The 25159-nt window shown below is 38.9% G+C and overlaps 1 protein-coding gene across 3 annotated transcripts in view; it reads left to right on the top strand.

Annotated features, from left to right (window-relative positions):
- Nucleotides 1-25159, top strand: part of STAU2 (staufen double-stranded RNA binding protein 2) — a 168792-nt gene that overhangs the window by 92443 nt on the left and 51190 nt on the right. For 2 of the 3 annotated variants that reach the window (XM_063170355.1, XM_063170373.1), the window contains one exon: nt 14369-14482. The exons of the other annotated variant lie outside the window; for it this stretch is intronic. In XM_063170355.1, the coding sequence (XP_063026425.1) occupies nt 14369-14482 (114 nt within the window). The remainder of the gene's footprint in view (nt 1-14368; nt 14483-25159) is intronic. 3 annotated transcript variants of the gene reach the window in all.

Here is a 25159-nt window from a genome sequence, read left to right as displayed (position 1 = left end):
ACTTAAGTTCTTCTAAACTCTTTGTATATGATCTCAGCTATGTTCTATTGTAAGCCCTTAATATTAAGTTATTGGGACCAATGTATAGTTAAGTAGTAAAAAATTGCATTTTCATTCTTTATGATTTATTATTCTAAAGACATTTGTAATTGATAAGCAGCAGCTCAGTGTTACTGAAGAACAGGTGTTTAGCTTGGATACTTTCAAAGGTCAGGCTTCAAATTACCTGTGATAATTAAACACAAATTCTTCAAGCAAGCCTTTACAAACTCTGAATAAAGCATTTTAGTGCTTGCTTCGTATTTATGAATGCTATCTACCCAGTTAATTGTTTTGCAGACTTTGCCTGGAAATGGTTTAAAGGAAAATTCAGCTTTGGTAAAATTGTTATTTTTAAGTGACTATGTGGTATTTTGGCCATTGTTCTGTAACCAGGCTAGGAAAGTTACAGTTATTTCTGCTGACCATTTAAGTGCAGTAAATTATTCAGAGAATTTGTTTAAATGGAAACATTTAGAGAAGCTGTTTACACATGTATAACTTGAGCCTCCAGTTTTTACTGAAGCAAAACACAAGTTGCAGGTAGTCCAGTAGGAAATTCCACTGTGAATTTCCACAAAGCAAAGATCATAGAAAAATGTAAAATGCCAGGGTTGAGTGCCCACAATCAGTCCCAGTTCGTGGCTGTAGGCATATTTGGCTTGCTACATTGGCAGGGCTTGGAGTCTTAACTTTCCTCCGTAGTGGCTCCATAACAAAACCTCACACAGGATATAGTTTCTATGTGATGTTCTCCTCTGATTGCAATGGTTACACAATTTTCTTTTCCCCTCCACATTTGTTTACTCGTTAACTGTTCCATTTTATACATGGATACTTCAATGTTTTATTGTGTGGCATTTCTAAATGTCTCTCCTTTCCCCAATGCACACATTTCCGAAGGGTTGCACGCACAGGAGAGGTCCTGCTGGATGCTCTAGAGTCAGGTTTACTTGTGGCTCGCACATTCCAGTGCATGGGTTTGAATTGTTGGCAGGACTAGACTGAAATGAAACTTCTACACTTGTATTAAGGTTGACACTGAGCTCAAACATTTTCCTACAGTGGCCTTAAACAAAACAAAACACTTTGTGGAGGTTGGATTTGGAAATCAGTGTAGGAGTGCTTGGATCTCACTACTGAGGTATGCATGTGAGGAGAGTTCCAGGGAAGTTCTACCCTCGGTGGATTTCAAGGAAAGACCTGTAGTTTTGGTCTGATCTTTACATAATTGATGATAATCATCAATGATGTAAAGATCAGGTAAAAATCTGAGCAGGTCAGATTTTTAAAAAGCACCTAAATACCATTTTCAAAATTGACACAGGCCCTATGGATGCTAATAGGAAGTCATTTGAAGCTGTAAAATAATCTGAAAAGGTAGAAGCCGTTTGGGATTTACATATGCACCTGTGCAGATTAGGTACCTTACCTTCACTTCACTATCTGGGGCACCCTACGCACTGTTTTGCAAACTTGGGCTGTTTATTGGTTTGATGGAGGGAAGGGTTCTGTGCACTGAATCTATTATAATGAAGATAGTTGCAGTTATAGTGTTAGCTGCCAGAGAGAGTGTATTTTCAAAGCTCCCTGCAAATGAATGAATCAAAAGGTATGTTTTAGCAAATCTCCAGATAAAGCCAAAGAGAGAAAGTGCAGCAAGTGCTAAAAACAAGAATGTAAATCCAGATGATACCGTTCTGTCCTTGAATGTGTTGGCTGTGGACACAGTTTGTGGCCACTTTGAGCTTGGGACTGGAATCCCAGAAAATGGGCTAGTGCTGAAGAATACAAAAGTCCTATCACTTGTTCAAAGTAGAAAACCCAAATAATAATTAAGCATTTAAAATTACAGCATCAGGCTTCTTGGCATCATTAACGTAAAACAGATTTGAAATGTTTTCAGATAAATGGTTCAGATAAAATGTTTTCAGATAAATGGTTCTTTGAAGATCCTATCTCCAAAAATTGGAAAAAAATGAGATATTAAAAAGTGAAGATGTTTGCATGATTGTGTTAGAGGAGAATACTTTTGAAGTAAGACTGTTAAAGACAGTGTTTATTTGCCCACATTTGGAGTCAAGATCCCCTATAATTCTATGTATGTAACTATACATCTAACCCCTTCCCTCCCCCCACCCCCAGAACGATTGGGGACTTCTTTCCCAGCAGGATTGACCAGACTGCAAATATTAGTGAAATTATTCTAAAACAGCAGTGTACAGTCAGTCCCAGAGGGAACTGTGATCAGCTGATTTGCCTTTGTGTTAACATTCAAAGGGTAGTGGGAATTATTGAACTTATATTAAAAATATAATGATAACTTATTTTTAAGTCCCTTCAAGTAGCTTGAGAGTGACTGTGCTGCCATATATTATCAATACCTGCTTCTGTAAAACAAGCAGTGGAGTTGGGCTTTTGTTTCCTGTCCTGGTGTCTGAGATGTTTGTCACTGTTCCTGCTCATTGGTCAGATCAGTTTTTCTAAAATTATGTGTGGAATGATGTTGTGCTCTGTCTTCACCAGAAATATTAAAGGCTGGCTTTTGGCAGAAGGGTATTATCTCCTGTGTGCTTGTACTGTGCCATGCTCAATGGCCAGTACAATAATCTCAACAGCAATGTTTGTCTCTTACCCTGAGGGAGTATAAACACCTTTAGAAATGGTTGACAAAGCCCTCATTATCTCAGTTTCTGTGTCTTCTGAAAGCTGTGGGGATTTTTTCTAATGGGAAGTTTGCACTTTCACCAATTACCAAACTATTGCCTGATGTTCCAATTACTATAGGCTTTTGTTGTGGGTTAACTCTGGTGGGCAGCTTAAGCCCCACACAGCTGCTCACTCTCTCCCCCCTGGTGGGATAAGGGAAAGAATCAGAAGGGCATGAGTGATAAAACTCAGGAGTTGAGATGAAGACAAAAGCTGTGTGTGCAAGCAAAGCAAAACAAGGAATTCATTCGCCACTTCCTGTGGGCAGGCAGATGTTCAGGCACCTCCTGAAAGCAGAGCTCCAGGACTCAAGATAGTGACTTGGGAACACAAGGGCCATAATGCTGAGTGTCCCCCTCTTCCTGTCCCCAGTTTTTGTCACTGAGCAGGATATCACTGGGATATCCCTTTGGTCAATTGGGGTCAGCTGTCCTGGCTGTGTCCCCTCCCTGCTCCTTGTGCACCCCCAGACTGCTCACTGATGGGAAAGGGTGAGGAGCAGAAAAGGCCTTGGTGCTGTGCAAACCCTGCTCAGCAACAGCTGAAGCACCAGTATGTTATCAACAGTGTTTTGGTCACAAATCCAAAACTTAGCACTATACATGCTTTTATGAAGCAAATTAGCTCCATCCCAGAAAGAAAACCGTGCAATCCACCCTTTATTCCATACTATTGACACTGCTCAGGTCCCACATGATCCAATAGATTGTCCCTCATTAACCACCTCCTCTTACCCATCCTGGAATATATACATGGAAATCATTACCTTAGTCTGAATCACCCCTTTAAAAGTCCACAAAGTGTCCCTTGAGTCCATTTAGTCCATGTGTATTCAATCTGTTATTCATCCTGTGTTCAATCAGTTCACACAGGACAGGAGAGGTGGTGTGATCCATGGAGTTACTGTGCACCAAAGCTCAGGTTGGGTCACTGCTGTACTTTCACATCTTGCGAGGCTTGTTCTCCATTGGTTCAGATGGTTCCTGCTGTGCTAGTTTCCATAGCATGCTGCTCACATCCTGGGTTACAGAAGTTTAAAGGTATTCCTGTGACAGTCTCCACTGCTGGTTCCTTTGGGCCAGATTATAGGGTTTAACAAAATATAATAGGGTTTGCAGCAAACTCCTCCCTTTGCTCTTTGCCTGGCTAGCAACGAGGGGTTCCTGCTATAGTAATTCCCATGACATGCAGCTCAGATCCTGGATTACAACAATTTAAAGGTGTTTCCACTACAATCTTCGGGCCTCATCCCTTTGGACCAGACCATAGGATTCAGCACTGCAATGAACTCCTCCCCTTGTCCCTCCTGCACACAGGCCCACAGTCCACATGGGCAGTGTGGGCTTGTCTACAGACCACCATCCTTTGGGGATGTAACTGCTCCAGAATGGCAGTATCCATAGGCCACTCTCCCTTCTGGGGAGTACCTGCTCTAGTATAGACTTCTCCGTGGCCATGTGTGTTTTTGGTTGTACCATCATGATTTTAGCCACAGTCACAGTCCTGTGAAGTTGAATTCAGCCTGTTCAGCACAGGAATGGGAGCAGTGCCCTGGTTGTCTGCCAGCCCATTCCTGTTATCAGTATCTTCCCAGGCAGAACAGAAAAGGATGATAAGAAGAAAATGAAACAACAGAAGCAAAAAGCAGTCACTAGTGAGCACTAGTTACTAATCTACATCCAGGCAAGCAAGCCCCATGGCAAGCACAGGAGCCTGACAACTAATAGCTAAACACATATAAATTTGGTATAGCATGCTCTGATCGAATCAGTTGTTATCTCTAACTCCTCATGCCCCACACTGGCCAGAAGGGATTGTGCAGGTATACCCTGGTGGGCAGATCAGCTCCATGCAGCTGCTCTTATTCCCCTTTAGTGGGATGTGGGAGAACAACCAGAAGGGTAAAAGTGCTAGAACTCAAGGGTTGAGATATAGACTGTTTAATAAGGAAAGCAAAAGCCACACATGCAAGTAAAAGCAAAACAAATCATTCATTCATCACTTCCCCTGGGCAGACAGGTATTCAGTCATCCCCAGGAGAGCAGGGCTCCATCACATGTAACAGTGACTTGTGAAGACAAACACCATCCCTCCAAAACCCCCACCCTCCTTGTTCCCCTGGCTTTGTGTGCTGAGTGTGATGCCATATGGTGTGGGATATCCCTTTGCTCAGCTGGGGACCTGGCTGTGTCCCCTCCTGGCTTCTTACACATCCCCAGCTTTCTTGCTGGTGGGGTGGTGTGAGAAGAGAAAAGCCCTTGTGTGAGCACAGCTCAGCAATAGGTATTGGTGTGTTACCCACACTTTTGGTCACAAAGCCAAAACATAGCACTAAGCAAACTGCTATGAAGCAAAGTAGTTCAATCCCAGTCAAAACTGGGTACAACTTTTTATGCTTCAGTAACATCTTTGCCTCTGTGTGCCACTGGGCAGAAGTCAGGAAATAGGAAAGCTCCTTTTATCCATGTGAGCTCACAGTCATTGTGCTTGGAAGAGAACTTACACCTTTTTATTGAGTTATTTCCTGCAAAACTTACTCATTTTTCAAGATAACTACTATTTTTGTTGTATTTAAAGGGGGAAAAGTGTTCTCCAAGAATGTCAGCAAGTGAGGCAGGATTTTTTTGACAATTTTAGGGACATTTCTGATTTGCACAACTCCAGGCTACCCGAAAATTGAGAGTTTTTACTTGGCTCTCAGAAACTTGCAGGTGTCCTGCTACTGAAAATCAACTTGACATCAAATGGCTGTGTTGTGTAGGAAAGGACTTCTAGGTCTCCAAACTTTGATTTATACATGACTAGCCAAAGGAAAGAAAATATGTTGAGAATGTGAAATAGAGGGAGAGATAAACCAGAACAAGATGATAGCAAGAATTGATCTTCAGAGAGAGCCTCATGTAAAAATCAAAGCACCTGGACTTCATTGCATTCTGGTTTATAGGTTTTCTTAATCACCCAACTTCTGAGGGAAGGTAGGCAGAACCACAGTTGATGGTAGTGACCCAAGGTAGATCTACAAGAAGAGGTTTTATAGTTTCCATTTATTTCAGAAATGATTCTGTGGACTACAGACCATCTAGTTCATATTATCCCATTTTTGACCTGAAAGGAAGTCAGAATGGTGGCAGCATTCTGTTTAAAAAGAAACATAAAAATCGTTCTCATATGAGTTGCCATAAGGAACGGTATGCAAAATGGAAATGTAGCCTATTTGTTCACAAAGCATACTGCAGGAGGTAGTATTTGCTGCAGCAAGAGTGTTTCCAAGTTGACTCATGAGTATGCAGCATTAGGAAAACAAATGCAAATCTAGCACAAGCTATCCAACTAGCTGGACCAGAATTCTATCTAAACTAACTTTCTTCTATTCTGGCCATTGTTACCTTTCTCCTTATTTCAAGCCCTTTATTCAAGCACTGCTGAAGTTTTGCTCCTCTTGTCTCCAGAAAAAGCCAGGGGCCTCTTTTTTGTTTCAGTTTCTGAAAGGAAAGAAGGTAAACAGAGAATAACTGGCTACTGGTAGTGTGTGGGTCCTCAGGTGTGGTGTGGATGTCACCTTGGTAACATTTTAGCTTGTCTGCTTGGCATCTTGCAAATAAGTTTGAAATCCTCCCACATATCCCTGCATGTAACTTGGTCTGTGGAAAAAATGTGAGTTATATTTTGATAGCCAATTTTAGAATTTAGGGGATTTATGTATGAGAAAGTTTAAAAGCTATCAGGATCTCTCAAAATACTGCAGCCAGCACTGAACACACCGGACTGCATTCTCTGCCAAAATCTTCCTCAGTAAATCCTAATGTGACTTGATAACTCAGCTACAGACCTTGGCTTGGAACAGAGCCCAAACTTTGAAAGACTGGAAGTTTCAGTTGGCAAAAATGTGAAGGTGCAGTGGTGAATTCATAGCAGACTAGGGTTTAGTTTTAATTATAGTAAGGGAATTCAGCTCTCAAGAAAAAACCCTTAAAAAGAGATGCAATAAGAAAAGGTGAAGAAGGAGAAAGGAGACAAGTTAGAGTTTGTTCCCCTCTCTGTGACTGAAGCTGAGGCTTTAAGAGAGGGTTTATTTGGATATCTTCTCCTTCAGTCTCACTCAACACTGAAAGTACAACGGAGCAGGGTAATTTTCGGAAGTGAAATGGTTGTTTCTTGTTTTAATTAAAGAAGGGTGGTTTTTTATGCATATTGCCCTATTTCTAGGTTAGTGCACAACATCAGGGTCTGTACCAGCCTCAGATTTCTTAGCCAATTCAGGCAGCTGATTTTCTATTCACAGTTTCACACTGATCCTGTTCTCCCTTCATTAATGCAGCATTTGGGGCTTTCACACGTGGTTTGTAAACAGAGAATCATTAATGTTTGCTTCACTCTTCACTTCAGTGACAGCCTTAGTCCTTAAAAAGAGTGCTCCTGAGAACTTATGTCCATTCATGCTGTTGCTAGAAAGTTATTTCAAGCTCAAGCAACTTTGTCTTTCCAAAGTAACCAAGTTCCTCTCTCGTGTCATCAGTTGTTCAGGTTGTACCCAAGACCAGGCTCCTCCACTAATGCTCCATACCATGCTCATCCTCAGGGTATGTTATTAGCAAAACACATCTTCTCACCTCCCTCCTACTTTTTAGGTCCTGTGATGAGAACAGGAGATCTCAGGATTGCTAGTTTTTTCATGTTTCCTTGGTGTGAATTATAAAATTAATTAAAGCTCCTCCCTCTGGAAACACAGTATTTACCTGTTATATGTGTGGCAGACAAGTTGTTTCTGCAAAAACCATGTCAGCTATAGTTAACATTATTTTGTAGTGGTCTGCATTGTGTTAATTTCTGACTAATTAATGTATTAATTTTTATCACGTTTTTATTATTTATTTGGGGGGATGATTGTATTAAGTGTTTAAACTTGGTGGAGTTAAGCTACTCTCTCCTATGTTGACAAAAAATATGTATCTTATTTACAGAATAGAGGATGTGAACAGGATAGCTAGGTAGTTTTCAATATAAGTGTGATTATTTTTTTAAATAGAAAGTCCCATCCCCTGATTTCAGTTTTCCTATCAGACAAACAGGTCTCTTTGCACCTCTCAGTGCCAGCCATTGTAAACAAAGTTGCTCACTTTGCATGTGCTGCTGTCTGTATAAATACTTACCTGGGTTAAGATTTAACAGATGGAAGGTGAGCAGTAAGCGCTTGCTGCACTGATTATCCTCTATGCTATGGTGGCAGCTGATTTTCTCTTTTGTGAAACCAAACATCACATCCAGAGGTCGGACAGAGCTGAGTCTCCCTTGCTTGACTGAGCATAATACATGGCTCAACCTTCCAGTTCTCATGAATCACTGAAACAGGAGCTCTGAATTCAGAGGAATAGCAGGAAAAAAAAACTCTCTTCAAGTTTCTTCGGCTCAGAATTGCTTTGCATTTAGCAGATATTTTATATATTGTCTTTGGAAACCGTACCAAATATTTTTTTCTCCTCTTATTTGTAGTTTGCTGGTTTTTGTAGATGTCAAGTGTGTGCGTTACTGTAGCCAGGAGGGTGAAATACTGCCTCAGTAACGTGTGACAATGCCTTTAGTCTGCTTGTTGTTGTCTATTTATGGCGCAGTAATGGTTTATTTCATCGTCTAAACCCTAGGACTGTATTTTAATGAAGATTTAAGGCTATGATACAGCTGCTATTCAAACTGTGTGAGAGAGGCATGTTGGAATAGCTCAAGATTTACTGCTGAACTGTCAGTCTTTAAGCTACCAAGTGTCTTTACCCTTTGGTGCAGTAGCTACGGAGGGAACTGTACCCACTGCTGTGAGGCAGACACGGCGATTAATGAACCTGAGGCGCGCTAATCAAACATGTGTTTTCTTGGCACAGTGATTGTGTTATATATCACATCCCAATGTACAGGCCTTTATCTTTCCTTAATGATCTAGCAAGGGGGCTTTTTAAAATGTGGGTGTTTTTCATGCTCTCCTTAGATTTGTTCCACAGGGGGTGGCCGTTTAAAACATCTGACGGGCATGCAGTTAGCCAGCACCCTGCTGAGATTAGTAAAATACTATATTTAGTAATAGCACTACATCAAGGAACTCCAGCATTGCAGGAAACAGTTTGATTCAATGCTCTTTTTTCTGATTTTTTTAAAAGAAATTTTTTGTGTATGTCTTATTATTTCATCTGGGATAATTTTTTTCCCAACTTGGGCTTGGTTTTTATGTCTGTTATTCAACTTTTAAAAAACGATTTGTTTTGACTATGGGATTTCCCCCTCTTTTTTTGTTTTATTTTTACTAAAAAAATAAAAAAGTAATTGTTAAACAGGTAGTAAGAATGAAAAGTGGTATTTGGAATCTCTCTCGTACTGCTCTGTGTCTGAAGGAACTGATCTAATATTTGTTAGGAAATCTCTATGGATAACACATAATACAAGGATTCATACTTTTAAGTATTACAAACTGTACAGTGAAAACTCCTAAAATTGGCTTTGATAAAATGGTTGAAATGAGCAAGTATATTAAATTTATTTCTGTGCCCGAAGTATTTCTTCATCAATAAATAAGCATGAAAGAGACTTGGAGCTCAGACAGGTTTGTTTCATTTTTTCTTTGATAGTTGACATGACTAACTGTAGATGAACAACATAAAGTGGAAGATAAAAGACCCATATGAAAAAGAAAGCTTTTCACCAGGATGCCAGAGGAAGTAAACTGTTTCATGAGACTCTTGTCCAAATCAAAATCACTTAATTTCTGAGCCTATTCTGGTTTTCTTGTTGCTGTAAATCTAAGCCTATGTAAAATCTTGGAAACTATTCTGTAAACTCAAGACTCAATTGGGTGCTCTCCCTTTAAGGGGTAGATTTAAAGGAATGCCATCCTTTGTTCTAACAAAATAGTCCAGGCTTGTCAATCCAGAAGATTTGTGCATTGCTGAACATAATGGCATTTTATTACCTAGTTTATTTCTGTCTAGCATTCTAAGACTCCTGCTGATGCTTTGACTCAAAGTAGTTTTCAGTTTGGAAACTTGAACTCCAGTGTCACAGATGACTTCTTTCTTTTGGTAATTTGTATTTTTTTTTTAACTATTAAATGTTCAAGAAAGAAAATGTTTGTCCTGACAGAAGTTGTGTTTCAAACTGTGAACATCTAAGCAGCAGTGTGTGAAAAGGGTAGCCTTTATTTTTGCTCCCCTCAGACTCTTGTTAGCTAACTCGTTTCTAAGAGTAGTTTGGGGTATTATAGTCAAGCTTAATGATTAAGTAGCAGTACAGCAGGTCTCTCACCCTCCTCAGCTGTGATTCAGTAAACCACAGCCCTTGTCCATGCTAGAGGACAGATGTTCAAATTCAGACATGCATGCTGAAGGCCAGCAGACTAGGCTCTTCTTGAAGTTAGGAACATTGTATTTGCAGAATCATTTCTGCAGTTTAACTATGGCCATTATCTGAAATTGCATATTGATCCAGTTTTTAAAGCAGCTTATTGCAAGATAAATCCTGAAATATTTTTGCAGTTTCCATGAGAACACTTGCAAGTAGGGAGGGGTATTATAGTAAAGGTAGACTGAAGAGACATCTTTATATAAATATGAGAGAAATGGGAAATTTCCTGCTTGTGAAGCAGCATTATGATGGAATTACCCTAAAATGTAATTTCCTCTACAGTTTTATGCAGTGCAGTTTACTTTCTCCTGTATAAAATAATATATAAAATTAAGAATTCTGGCTATGCCATTCCCCATTCATTTGTAACATTATAAACATTCATCTTATATCTTCCTTTATATGTAGCTATAAATGCCCATCAGAATATGTACATCTGTTCAGTAATTTGAAATACTGAAAACAAGGGCCAAATTTCAGCATAAGTTGTCAAGTGGTTTCAGACCTTCACATAAATTTCTATATACACGCTCCAATGAATGGCACCCATCCATACATACTCATACCATGCTGCTTGTTCCTTACTGAAGCAATCTGTAAAATGAATATACATTTGCATGTCATGTGAATATAGAACAAGAAAACATATATGTGTGAGTAAATCTGTGGCATTGTGAAAAAATATACTTCTAGAATTTATTTCTGTATTTTGGTGTCTGGGATGCCCTTTGTGTTTTATGCATTGAGGTTTTGTGCTGTGGAGTGCTGTGTTTGGGATTCTTGAGCTGGCCATACATGATTTATCTCAGGTGTATGTAGTTACCCAGGAGAAACGCTGGCAGTGCTGTGTGCTTTTCCCAATAAATGAGCAGTCTCATTTAGAATTATTGCCAGCATCTTGTTGTGCTGACACTGCTTTGTGCTGTGTGGACAAACCTTGGAGGAGAATTACATGTAAATCACTCATAATAGTCTGAGGCTAGAGTCTTGCATTTTACTCAGAAACTTGCACAACCCTTGCTAGAGATATCTATATCCTGGCCATTGTTTTCTAACCAGATTCTAATTCTTTTCCATGAGATCTCTGCTTATGTGTTATCTAAATAAAACATTCTGAATATTAATGAGTGAAATTTCATTGCTGTTTAATCCTTAAATGCACTGAGCTAATCTATGAGTGTCCCTTAATTATAAAAAGTGAAGCCAGGAAATTAGGTCCTGGACACAGAGAGTAATTATTTTCATAACTCTTTTGTTTCTACCTCCACAATGTATGGAAAGAGAAAATGACCAATTGTGGTTAGGCCAGAGGCCTTTATGATGGCTTAGAGTCCCAGCACTGCCAGTCAGTCCAGTCCAGCTTGGATGAGTCATTTAAAGGCTGTCCATGAAGTGTCCTTGCCTGCCCAACAGAGATCTGGTGAGATGGGCTGTAGTTAAGCACTACTGACTCTTTAAGGCACAGAGGAACTTAGAAACTTATTATTTTTGTTGTCATTAATCTCAATAATGGCTTCATAATCACCACCAGAGCATTTGGCCAGCCTTCAGTCATCACTCCTTGATCACAGATACTGAGTCAGGTATTTGCTGTGCTCTGCCTTACAGGATATGATATTCTTGAAAGAGTGTTATAGATGTTCAGATTCTTCCCACACTAAGTAATAATAGCATGGACATAGAAACTGAAATATTTGCACCATGCTGCTGGCCAAAACCCAAGAAGTGTTTGCTGCTATTTGAGCTATTTGATAATTATTTGACTACTATTATTTCTCTCTGAGTGCCTTATTTGGACATTCTGCTCTAATAGGTAAATAAAAAAGCCCCAAATTTTGGCTTGTAGAGCAAACTTGAAGGGGAAAGGAATAATGTAGTTTAAGAATGTAGCAACTGGACTGATAAATAACAAAACAGGATTACTGGGAAATTGCACATACGCATGCCAAATGTAGAAGTCTGAATGTTTCTTCTGACTGCACAAATCTGTAGACTAGAGAGATTTGATGAAAGGACAAAGTCTTATTTGTTCCTATTTAAAGTCCAGTCTTTTGTGTTTTATATCACTATTCATATCATTAATATAGAAAGTGTTTATTTTGGTTTGGCTGAAGAGCTTCAACAGAGCAAGAGATAATTATAAAAACTGTTGTCTGAGAAATTCCAAAATAATGGCCTTGATACATTGAGATGAGGCCAAAAATGCATAATGAAATCCTTTTGGGAAAGTTAAGCCTATAGAGATACCAAAATTCTGAATTTATTGCCATTTCAGTGTGGGATTCTAAAGGGGATGTGAGTCAAATCTGCTATTGCAGATAGTAGTGTCATGAAATACTGACAGTTTTTTCCTCTGGCTATCTCCTGTTCTTTCAGCTTGTTAGTCATTCTTTATTCCAGTGGACACTAGTGAATTTTATACTCATATTATTCTGACAAAAACGTAACCGACAAACATGCTGCACAGCTCAGAAAGGGCCATTTCCCCATTTCTAGATATGTGCTTTTCTTGGTCACCAGATTTTGCCCCTTTTGTGATGTCCTGTTTGCAGCACAGGACCATCTTCTTGATCTTTGCTGCCCCATTTCTCACATTGCATTCCCACAACACAAACTCAGCAGAAAATCTACTTTGCAACTAGTTGTGGAAGCTTGATAAGCCTTTGTCATAACAGTAGTCCCTGACATTTAAAGGACTTCAGTTTATATTTGTCAGCCAAATTTCATACCTTCATACCTCTTTCAATTAATCAAAGTTAAACCATTGTATATGTGAAGGGGCCTCTTGTGGTTTCTAAGTGAGTAGTATGGCTTTTCTGGCAGAGAGCCACAAGCAATTTAGTAGGCACATAATGTGGGGGTTGAGAGGAAGAGAGACAGGAATAATCCAGAAAGCTTTAAGAAGGACTGAATGAAATCAGTATTTCTATACACAGTACAAGACTTTCACATTCTGTATCTTACTTTTGGCCACAGCAAAACTGTTTTGATGTGTTGTCAGTAAAGTAATTCTGGAACATAGCACCAACTTGATTTTCCTCTTAATCAGTTTTGCACTGGTTTTGCTTCAGTTGAAGTATTCCCAGTTTCCACCTGTGGCAGAGTTAGGCACAAGGGATTTAATACACAGTTTACAATTTTTATATTGTCACTAAACTGTTTCCACAGGAATAAACTTAATGTAGTTCCTAGTTGTCTTCAGAAATGGCAAGATTTATTTTGTAGCCTAAAAGTCAGGATGAGGCTTTAGCATGTACCTTTTGCCTGAGAGCCATAGAGCTGTAAATAGATACTAACATAAAAGGTCTGTCTCCAGCAGAGCTGATCTCTCTTTCCAATTCTGACAGGGGTCACATAGTCGATGTAAATTACCACCATAAACTAAATTCCACCTCTCCTGTAGAACAAAGTGCTTGATCTGCCTGTCCAGAAGTCAGGAGCTATGCAGAGCACTGTAATATTTCAACAGTTCAGCATGAGTGGCAACCTGTTCTTAATAATGAAATGCTAGCAACATTTAATTTCATTTTGTTTCACCATGTTAAAATCCGTCCTTTCTTTAGGGGATTTAAAAACCATCTGAAGGGAACCTGCAGACAAAGAGAATAATTCAAGTAGAAGCACCATCTTTCTCTGTATTTCATGCTAGTTCAGGTTCAACATACACATCTTGATGCCCACAGGGAATGAGTTGCATTTAGAAAAGGATAGTCTAGACACCTCAAGAAAATGCGATTTCTCCATTTTATCTGTCGTTTTGATTCAATTGTTGTATGTATCATAATAGTAATGTCAATAGTGTTAGTGGATTTTGCTAGAAATTAAATTAAAATAGGAAAAATTAAACTATTATTGGCAAATTTTTCGAGGTTGTAATGATTTACTTGGGTGTTTTATAACTAAGCTACAATATGCTCTAAGAATGACATGTAGGTTGGAAACTTTAACTTGAAGCTAGATTCTTATATAGATATAACATCTTGAATTCAGTCTGAAAGATGTCAGAATCTAAAGAACTCAGCACTTCAAAAATTATGCAACAGGCATATCTTTGGGCCCCAGTTCAACATGTGACTATCTAGACTATTTTACACACTCCTTTTTTGATATTAAAGATGAATTCAATGTAAATGTCTGGAATTCTTCTTACAAGCTTGTTGGAAAGGGACAGTATTGTAGCATGACTCCCTTGTGCAAACCTGGTGTTTAGCAGATTACGTATGTTATTCTGTTATAGGTACACTACAGTGATAGACAAAATGGCAAAGAGTGTTTGACCTGTTTGACACTGTCTCCTGTGCAGATGACTTTCCAAGGTATCGGGAGCTCCATTGAAGCCAGCCATGACCAGGTATCATACCTTCACCCCCACTCTTGTGATTTTATTAATATCTGGTAAGGCCAGACTGTCAGCGTTAGTAAATTTAAAAATTTCGACACATTCTTGTGCTTTTCATATGGCATGTTCTTGTCACAGGGATTTGCCTCTCTTGCCCTACTAAAATCCTGATTAGATCTAAAGAGTGAAATGAAAAGGAGACAAAAGTAAATTGCCTTTTATATATTTTTAAGATATATTAGGAAAGCCTGAAGAGCTTGCTTTGGTTTTAAAGTCAGATGTAAAGTTTCTGCAAAGGTTTTATTTGCTTTTATGTGTGTATCAGGTCTTGTCTATCCTATTTTTGTTAGAAGATTATGAATAGCTGGAAAAGCAGAGAGATGATGCCATCATCTCTAGCCATCATCTGTCACAAGAAACTGGTATTTGAGAGGGGAAAGGCATTTTTAATCAGACTGTGTAAAACTTCCATTTTGTTTGGCTGTTGCTAAAACATTTAATTCAAGCTTCTGGCAAAAAGCCTGAAGAAAAAAAAAAGGCTCAATGTTAATCATTTATCACCCTGTTGCTTCAGATGGGAACTGAGGGGGACTTCCATTCTTCTTGTCTTGTCCTCCAGCACTTGTACATATAAAAGCAAGACAAGACTTTGATACTCTGAAAGTATTAAAAGCAAAAAGGAAACAAGCAGAAGAAAACATTAAACCAAACCTTGCACCTTTCATATCTTCAGTAGATTAGAAAAATTACCATTTTTACTTGCCTTTGCAGATTATCTTTAAATGATACTGTGTTCACATTTGCTATACATTTTATCAGACTCTATGCAAGATTCTCTAAGAAAAAAAAAAGGAAAGCTGCCTTAAGAATTAGCAGAATTAGTTACTTTTAGGGAAAAGTTTGGACACCCTTAGCCATATTTTTGTTTGGTGGGTTTTTTATTGAAAGTTCCTTAGTTAGTTGTTAACATAAACTAAGCCCATTAGTTATTTACATGGTAACATGAGGATACTTCCTGCCCTTAAGTGTTTGGTGTTTTACAGTAATGGAGAGCTGTGGTAAGTCAGACCATGCTTTGACATTCAATTCTCATTTCATCCAGCAACTTGTTTATGCTGCTCTAAAGCTGCTCCATTTTTCTTTCAGTAAGGATAGGCTTTTAAAATATCGTTATAACACAAGTACGATATTTAGACATTTCAATGAAGTTAAGGTGGTCCCTGTCAGTTTGGTAACAACTACATTCTGGGCTACCAGCCAGCTTGGCCTTTGTCTTAGCATTTATTTAGGCTACAGTATGATATGTAAACAGAAAAGAGACTCTGTAAGCAAAAAGCACATTTAAGCCATCTGAATAATTATATATTTAAGACCTCTAAATGAAAATGTTGTATTGAGCCTGAAAAGTCAAGCACCCAGAAATTAGGAAATTGCAGATTATGTGCAGCTTTAGTTTCATCCCAAATGTACCCATTCCATGCTCCAAATAGGAAATTCTTCTGAGAAGAAAAAAAATTCTGTAAAATCACAGATAAAGATTGTATCATAGCATATTCACAAATAGGTAGAAATAATTTTACTTGGGCCATTATGTAGCTGGAATTTCTTCATCTTGTTTCAATTTGAAGTTTAAAAACTGTTCATAATTGGTTTTAGTTACGTAATTTTCCACAGGGTTCTTAAAATGGAAAAATAAATGTTTTGTTATTGCATGATGGGGTGGTTGTTACTGAACCCACATCACTTGTGCAAAGATTTCTTTTGAGCCAAGAGCAAAAGAAAATAATAATCTGAAAGCCAAATGCCAACCAGTGTCTCACAAAATAAATCCACTCACTGGACAGGATGCACAAATTTCTGCTCACGCCTTTCCTAAGTGTCAAAGGAATTTCATTTTCTGGGTAAGAGAGGTGCTGTTGATGGGTTGTGTTTGATAAGGGGGTAGCACGACTAGATTAAAGGATCATTTTCCATCACCTGAATAAAAAGAGAAAAATTAATCATTAGCAAGTCAAGGAACTGGAATTAATAAATTAATGACAAAATTAGGGCTATTAACTAAAAGAAAATTTCCCTTTTCTCTTTTGTTCCTATTGCTTGGTATGTTTTTTCCTTGTTTTCTACAATTTTACTCATAGTAGGTTGATTTGATAGTTATTCTTTTAAAAATAGGAGACAGAAATGGTGCACCTTTGTCAAACTGAACTTCATTTTTAAGTGTCAAATTAAATAAGTGCAAGATAACTGTGTGCTATAAACCTTGAATTTTAGAAATTCTTCTTTAACTTTTGTAATCTGTTACTTTTAGATCATGTCTGTAGTATTTTATGGTTATTAGGATAGACTGATCACTTGGAAGGCTGTGATTTCAGTGGAGGGATGGTGATTTCTGCCTCAGTAGGGAGGCCTGGCATGGTTTGACATCAGGAACTGTTGGCTTCTGTGCTTATGAAGATAATTTTTCTCACATTGATTTAAAAATATTGATTCTATAATTTCTAGAGGTTTTTTATGGAACACTTTAGGAATGAGACTGGAATATTTTGGTGGAAAAGGGGTGAAAAGTGATGTGTGAGAGTATCTAACAAAAAAGCTATATACAGATTTGTGACTATATTGTGGCAGGAGAACTACAATAGTGTGGTACGTGGCAGCTGATAAAAAAAATAGAAAGGAAAAGGAAAAAAAAGGAAAACTATGCTGCCAATGGCATCTCCATCACTATAGAATACCTTATAGATTGGACTTGTCTTTTGTAATGTGTCTCCCTACTTGTATCCAGTGGGAGATTTGTTACCCAGCAGATACCAAAGTGCTTACAATCCTACATGAGTACATTATCTGGCTGTTTCAAATATGTCAAGACTTGACACTGCAGTTTTTCAAGTCTCTTGCTCTTTTCCTGTACTCTGTAGGGAGTTTTCATTCTTTAGATTGGTCTAGCTTGTGATTATAATGAGTTCAAATATTTTCCCCACATACTTCATCTGAGCAATTTCAGATTAATATAAACATATCATACTGGTACATTAATTAGTGTGTATTTTGAATGTCTGATTGACAAGGCATATCTCATTTGGTCATGAAGCAGTATTGTGGAAGCAATTGCTGATCTTTCACTTTTCTTTTGACTAAAAGAAAAAATGGGAAACATTCCTAGGGCACTACTGCAGTCTATCCTGCCACATGTTTTGCTAGGTTTTGCATTCAGGTATACCAACCTCTTTTATAAAAATTTAATAGGGTTCGTATTTTTTTTCCTGAATGATTTCTTTCTATTTTTTCTGTTTCCCGTTACCTGACTATAACTCTAAAATTCTCTTTCCTTAACAGCAACGATTCTTTGGAGGTTTTATTTTTCAGTAAAATTTAGTTACAAGTAGCTATTAGTTAAAATTGTGACCACTTTCTATTGATTTTCTCAATAAAAGCTGAGTTTTTCCTTAATGGTAGTGAAGCCTGGCATTTTTTACATTGCTGTGGGAGTGGTGACAACCTATTCTCAGGGCTTATGATGGACTTCAGGCATATATTGTAAAGCTGGGGAATGAATTGTAAGTTAAAGTAACAGAAAGGAAGTCCAGATAGTTTTTTATTTGTATCACTGAGAAAATTCAAGATATGAAAAGTAGGAGACAGAAAAGGGAAAAATTCATAGATAGGAGGCTATATAATCAAATATAGTTGGAATGAAGCAGAAAACTAAGAAAGTGCAGGGAAATGGGGCAGTGAATGTCTGAAGGCCATAGAAGAGTGATAGAGAAAGTTAGAGCTAAGCAGAAGGGGTGATCAAAAACCCCACCAAAAAAAAGCCATTCACACTGCTACATCTCAAAGTACTAAAACCTGAATTTCTTGTTACTGCTACAAAAAATATCTTCCAGTTTTAGTGAACTGTGACACATGAAGAGTTCTTTGAATTCTTGAGTGCAGGCACACTAAGAACTGTAAGTTAGAAGTTGTAATGCTAGCAATTGTAGGAAACGGAGATTTATGTTTTCCCTGAAGGACTCTAGTCAATATCTTAAATTTGTTATAGATGCACTCAACAAATATCGCTGGATTCACTATAATGGCAGCTAGGTAAAATTTGATGCCCTATGTCAAGCAAGACAGCCTGTGACATATTCTCAATCTTAGAAGTGACTTCTGCTATGAACAAGCCAATGTCAAACTCAGCTTCCATGTTTACATGTATCTTTTAGAAACTTGCAATGTTACCATCCTTAGTGTCTTTACAATAATTGTTTTTCTGGATGTTACTGCTCAGAGTGACTGAGTGCTTTGGGGTATCACACTCCTGTGGTTGTCATAGGTGTGAAAGAATAAACATCTTGGGTGCATTCATAAGGTTTACTGAACAGCAGGCAAATTGAAAGTATGAACATTCATTTTAAAATGAAATTATTTAAAAGTCAGTGCTAGTGATGAGAAAGAACATCTTGGGCCCATTTTGAGATTTAGCATGCTTGCCATGGAGTACTCTGCCTGAACAAGGAAATTTTTAACTCCAAGTAACTTAATGTTCATTGAGGAGTGACCAGGTCTCTACTTGAATTTCAGGAGGCAGATCAAAGAGCAATCCATTGTCTTAAAGTCTCATTGCTTTAATACTTTTTGATGATTTTGGAGGTTTTAACCAAATGCATGTTTTTTGGAGCCGGCAGTACTGTCAATCTGTTTATTACTGAGTTCAGCTGTTTACTTCATCTAATTGTACTGTTAAAGTGATATCAATGAACATTTTATGCCTTTATTTTTATTCCTTGCCTTCTTAATGTTATCCATTCTATTTATGTTGTATATTAGATTGTAGTTTTAGAACTCCTCTGCACTTTGCAATGCATAGAACCGAATGCTTTTATTTTGCAGGAAGATACCTAATGTTTAATGTTATATTTAATCTTCCACTAATAGCACTTTTATTTTCAATTATAAAAATAGCTGGAAAGAGAATGAGCAGGGGCAGAAATTGTAGAAGTGGGAGAGCTACTGATAAGATAGAATTTATCAGAGAGCCCAACATGAAGAGGATGTACTGAAAAGAAGATGCCACACTCAGCAGTTTCAGAAATCACTGATGGAAAGCTTGGCAGACAGCAGTGGTGAGCAAACTGAAATGTGTTGTGTATCAAACCATCTTTGCTGGCCTGCAAACAGGCATTTCTCAACAGGGTTAACAGACATTGGGATGCCCAGATGTGAGCAGCTCCTGGTGGCATTTGAACACAGGAAGGGCAGAAATAGTTCTCAAGGAGCAACAGAGAGGGGTGACAGGCTCAAGGGTGCTTGGAGCATTGAGTTTTGAAAAGAAGCTCCACATCTCTGTTCTGGTCTCAGAATTGCTTGTAGAGCATGCTCAGGAAGCAGCATCTAGGGAATTTACAAAAGCCAAAATAACTAAAGGTGTCGTCACTGAGTATGTGAAGGATAAGAATTTGTCCAGTGCTGTAACCAGAAAAGATAGATGGGGTTGTGTTTTTTGTTAAGATACCTTTCCAGGTCAGAAAATCAGATGATTTACTGGACACTACATTAATTACAAATTTATTTTTTTTGTAACGAGAAGTTAGTATTTTCTAGATGTTGAGATTTACTTCACAATGGATTTTTATGTACTGGACATGGTCAAAAATTTTTAAAATGTCGAGGTTTTCTTTAAAAAAATGGATGTATCCTTTTTTTGTCTTTTGCCCTTAGGTGATGTTATATGCTTCATTTATCACCTCATTTTTACTTTACTTACTGTAAATGCATTTATCATTTCTTTGGGGTGCCTTCTTCAATAAAATGATACAACTTCAGTTTTAATAAGCAAAAATTTTCTAGCAGTTTTCCCAAAGTTTGGCAATTCCATTACAGCATCAGGACTTCCACCTGATCTTTTGAAAACATCTCACACAGCTAGGTCTCCTTCTCCTTCAAGGAGCGGGTATCAGCATGACCACAGCTGAGTGCCCAATGCTCCAAAAGAGCCAGCTCATGTAGGAAAGAAATTTAAACTGCTTTTGATACATAGCACCACATTTTGCTTTTCTTCTGTTCAGTCTGCTAGGTTGCTGCTGCAGTAAGGAGCCATCCCATCAGGTTTTAGTTAGGCTCACTGGACTGTTGTCTGCTATTTGATATTTTTCCTCATCTGTTGTGCTCCCCACGACTGTGTGTGGAAGTACTGGTACATTCTCTCCGTATTCTTCATCTTCTGTTTTGCATTATGTCAGTCTGCATGTACGTGACAGAACATTTGCTTTTCCCTGGCAGCTGCTAAAGTTTTCCTTGATGAGCCCAAGATCAAATGCTTGTATTTGTTCAGGAAGTGTAATCTTTAATTTTCAAAAAGTGGGTTACTAATTAACTGCTGAATGGGAAAAAAATGCAAACCAAGGCAAGCCTATCTTCTTGCCAGACTCTTTCAGTCCTCTCATTCAGGGCTTCCTGAGTGGATTCCCAGTGTGACTGCTTCTTGCTGAAGATGCATAATAGGATTTTTCAGTGCTCTGTGTATGCATGTTTGTTTACACAGCCATGTCAGCAGGGTATGAAATGCTTCTGTTGCAGTCTCTGCCTATCTTAAATTCTTGGCATGTAACTCATAACTAATGACAAACAAAGACCATGTATATTTTTGGGACTGTCTTCATCTGTTGGGAAAACAGAAAAGAACGCCGGAATATCCTCCTGACTGCTGTTGTTGAGATGTAACAAGAGTGGTGAGGTTTCACAGGATCACACAATGGTTGAGGTGGAAAGGGACCTCTGGAAATCACTTGGTCCAAGGCCCCTGCTCAAGCAAGGCCACCTAGAACAGGCTGCCCAGGCCATGTTGAGGCAGCTTTTGAGCATCTTCAAGGTGAGACGCTGCCTTGGTTGTTCTTTCCCATTTACTTCATCTCCAGTCCTGGCTGCTTCCTAAACTGCTGAGCTAGGTGCAAGCAAGCTCATTGAGTTGGGCTGATCCACTGGGCCTTAGATAAATGCCAGTGCTGAAACAAGGGAGACATCAGGACTGCCCACTAAAGAGGAGAGGAGAGGAGAGGAGAGGAGAGGAGAGGAGAGGAGAGGAGAGGAGAGGAGAGGAGAGGAGAGGAGAGGAGAGGAGAGGAGAGGAGAGGAGAGGAGAGGAGAGGAGAGGAGAGGAGAGGAGAGGAGAGGAGAGGAGAGGAGAGGAGAGGAGAGGAGAGGAGAGGAGAGGAGAGGAGAGGAGAGGAGAGGAGAGGAGAGGAGAGGAGAGGAGAGGAGAGGAGAGGAGAGGAGAGGAGAGGAGAGGAGAGGAGAGGAGAGGAGAGGAGAGGAGAGGAGAGGAGAGGAGAGGGAGTGATCTCTTTCCACAGCAGCAAGCTGTTGGCTCAGATTACCCACCTTGTAAAATGATGTTTGAAGAGAATGAGGCAAAAATTAACTGTACAGAGAAGTTAGTTTCTTGTAGAAATGTTTGTCTTTAGTACCCTTAAAGCTGTTCACTGTGCACTAGCATGACCTGGCACAAATAGGAGATCGGGAATGGCACGTGGAGGGAGGGAGTGCAGAGCTGTAGCAGCCCTGACCTGCAGAAGTTTAGCTGTTTTGGAACTGCACCCTTAGTACTTACTTGCATTAAAATACCTTAGCAAGCTTTCAGTGCAGTGTAACATGTGGAAGTGACAAGAAAGGCATTAACAACATACAGTGAGCCAACCTTCCATGGACCACAGGCCAGCTGTTCACTGTCCTAAGTTTGCAATCTGTTTCTGGTTTGGTTATTTTGCTGTTACTTTAGGCTCAGTTGGACAATGGTGGAATGTGAAAACCTTGAATTTTCTTGATGCTGTGTCTGTTAGGAAAGGGAAGAAGCTTAAAAGGGAAAGGTATTGGAGAAGTTTGGAAAAGCTAAAAATGTCAGTTTACTGCCTTGTCACGCTTCAGCAGGAGATTCAGCCCACTTGTATTATCAAGAAATCTAACAGATTTTTCCCTGTCAGGGAAAAGCACGGGGAAGACAACAGAGGTAGGTTCTTCTCCTACTCAACAGCTAAAAATGGATAGGCATACACCTACTGGACAGAAGATAGTAACAGAGATAGAGGCAAAAATCAAGTGGGAGGAGACCCACCCCCAAGTAGCTTGTCTTGCAGTTGGGATTGAGAAAGCTCTAAGTTTTTTCATTTAAACCCCTGACAGGCAGCATTTTAATTTTAATAGTTTTGTCCATTTTAATTTCTAGGACTGGTAAAACCTTTCAAAGTTATGAATTAAAACTAACACTCAGTCAAAGCCCAGCTTTTGTAGGCACCTCTATTTTAGACAAAGAAAGACATTAGCAATATATACACTGAACTTTGTTGCCCACCCAGTGCTAGCTAGAGTTGGTCTGTGGCATTTTCCACACACTACTCAAAGAAATGCTATGTCTGTTTGGTGATTTGTGTTTAGTCACTTGTCATTCAGTGAAGTTGCTTAACACTCTAATTATATAATTGGCATTTCAAGTTACATTTCCTTAACCATTCTACAAGACAAAATAATGATTTGCACATGTGGCATCTGAAGAACTGTGTTTTTGACAAAATTCTGTTTGCCACCTAATTTTTCCACTTCTCTTGAAATAATATCCCATGGCTGGCGTTATGCATGCATCTAGCACAAATGAAATTTCATCGTATTTGGTTTGCACAATCGTCATACAACCCCTTGATCTACACAGTGCAAGCAGAAACTAAATTTGACATCCTACATCCCTTCATTTCAAAGATTCATTTCAAGAAGCCAGAATCTTGTAATAAATGCTCTGACAATAGACTTAAGGGGAAATAAATGAGGTCAGGACTCATAAGTAATTAGTAATTAGTAACAGGTAATTTTGGAAGTGTGAGCACGAGAAAGTTGTGGAGCAATGTTGATTGAGGAGCACTATGATTAAACTCAGTTCTTAGACATCTGTGCTTTCTTCCTTGGAGGCTTTTTAAAATACCTCATCAAGAAAGAGCTGAAGACTTACCCTGGCTTGATGACTAATGGTTTACCTGAGAAAATTGCTTCACTTCTCTTTTTTACGTGCTTGTCATTGATGCCCTGATGGAAAGTGTCAGACATCTGAAGGGAAAAGGTGCTTATACTCTTCCCTATAGCTCATTTAACATAAAATCCAAGTCTCTCTATCTGCTTCCAAAGTCATTACCTGTACAGGTTTTTTGTAGTTACACTGGGTTTCTAAGATCATTGAGTCAGAACATCCCACTGTTTGAGACAGGAAGGAGTCACCAACCAACCTTCTCTTCAAAACATCAAATGTTCAATGTCCTTACATGGTACAGGAGTTTCTGTGTCCCCAGAAGCTCTGTATGTACTTGTGCCCTCCATTTCATAGCCCTTACAGACTGCCTTTGTTCCAATGCTAATGCTTCATTCCAGCAAGATCCTTCACATATGCTAAATGTAAGAGTGCTTCCAAGTAATTCGCTCTCTCAAGGATCCAGGACTTGAGATAATAAACACTAGAATGGAGGTATCAAGCAAAACCAAAGCAGTGAACTCTTAAGTTAAACTTTAAATTTTATCAATATTTCTTCATATTCATTCTTTTCTCTTTCCCATCATAAGAGAGGCTGTGAGACCTAGTTTTCCACAGATCCTTAGGGCTGTACAAATAATTGATTTTACAGTCCAAAATCTCCTCTCTCATCCTTTATCCCCTCAAAAAAACCCCACCAGTTCAAATTGGTCCAAAATAAAGAAAAAAATGCTTCTAGCCAAAAAAAATAATTAATTTTGTACTTGGGCATTTGTAGTGAAACTAAGAACATGGCTGAGATTTACAAAACTGGTGGGAAAGATGATGAACTATTTTACCAGTAAGCTCAGGGGTTCACACTCTCACGCCAGATGCAGAAGATGTAAGTTTTGTTCTGTCCTTGTCCCCACAGGACCATAAACCCTCTTTAGGAACCCCTCTTATGCAACAGAGAGTCACAACTGGGCAGTCCCAGGAGCACAAAGTGGTAACCACAGAGCAGTCCGGTTTTTGACTCAATGAACAATTTGCTCAATAGAGCTGCATGAGCAGAAAAGTTTGTTGGAATTCTTATTTGATATTAACTCCTTTGATCTGAATAATGAAAAGAAGAGTTCTTATCCTGCTGGGAGTTAAAGATACTTAAGCTATGATTTTTCACAGTCTAGTATTGACCATCAAGTCAATGGTCTTGATGGTCTTGATAGTCTTGATGGTCAATACTTCTTCCCCTTCAGTTTTCACCACAAGTGGACAAAGCTAAAGAAACTGTAGCAGGTAACTTCTAATTTCTAAAGGTATTTACAGTTCACAGTGCAGAATATCCATCCTGAGTCTGGGAGCAGATTTGGCCAAAGCAAAACTGCTCCTTCCAATGTATTCCAATGTTTCCTGGAGGAATATGCTTGCTCTGCTCTGCAGCCAGCCCCATCCCTGCCCCGGGGAGGTATCCAGCTGGTGGCGGCATTGCTCAAACCTCCAGCCTTGTGCTCCTCTGGGTGGGAGTTGCCACATGGACCCGGAGCTGACACTGCCAGCTCAGGCTACAAAAGCAATTTAAGGCAGTAGGAGAAGTTCAGATGAAGTCTCCGTGCTCCCCAGCAGTACCTGGAAAGTCTTTGTCTTCCTCCTTTGTGTATTTCTTCTAAGCATAACCTGCTGACAAAACAAGATCTTTCTTTCCTCAACATTCAGCTCTTCAG

The sequence above is a fragment of the Melospiza melodia genome, chromosome 1 (genome assembly GCF_035770615.1).
Source record: "Melospiza melodia melodia isolate bMelMel2 chromosome 1, bMelMel2.pri, whole genome shotgun sequence".
Lineage (NCBI taxonomy): Eukaryota > Metazoa > Chordata > Aves > Passeriformes > Passerellidae > Melospiza > Melospiza melodia.
This window is presented reverse-complemented; position numbering and strand designations above follow the sequence as displayed.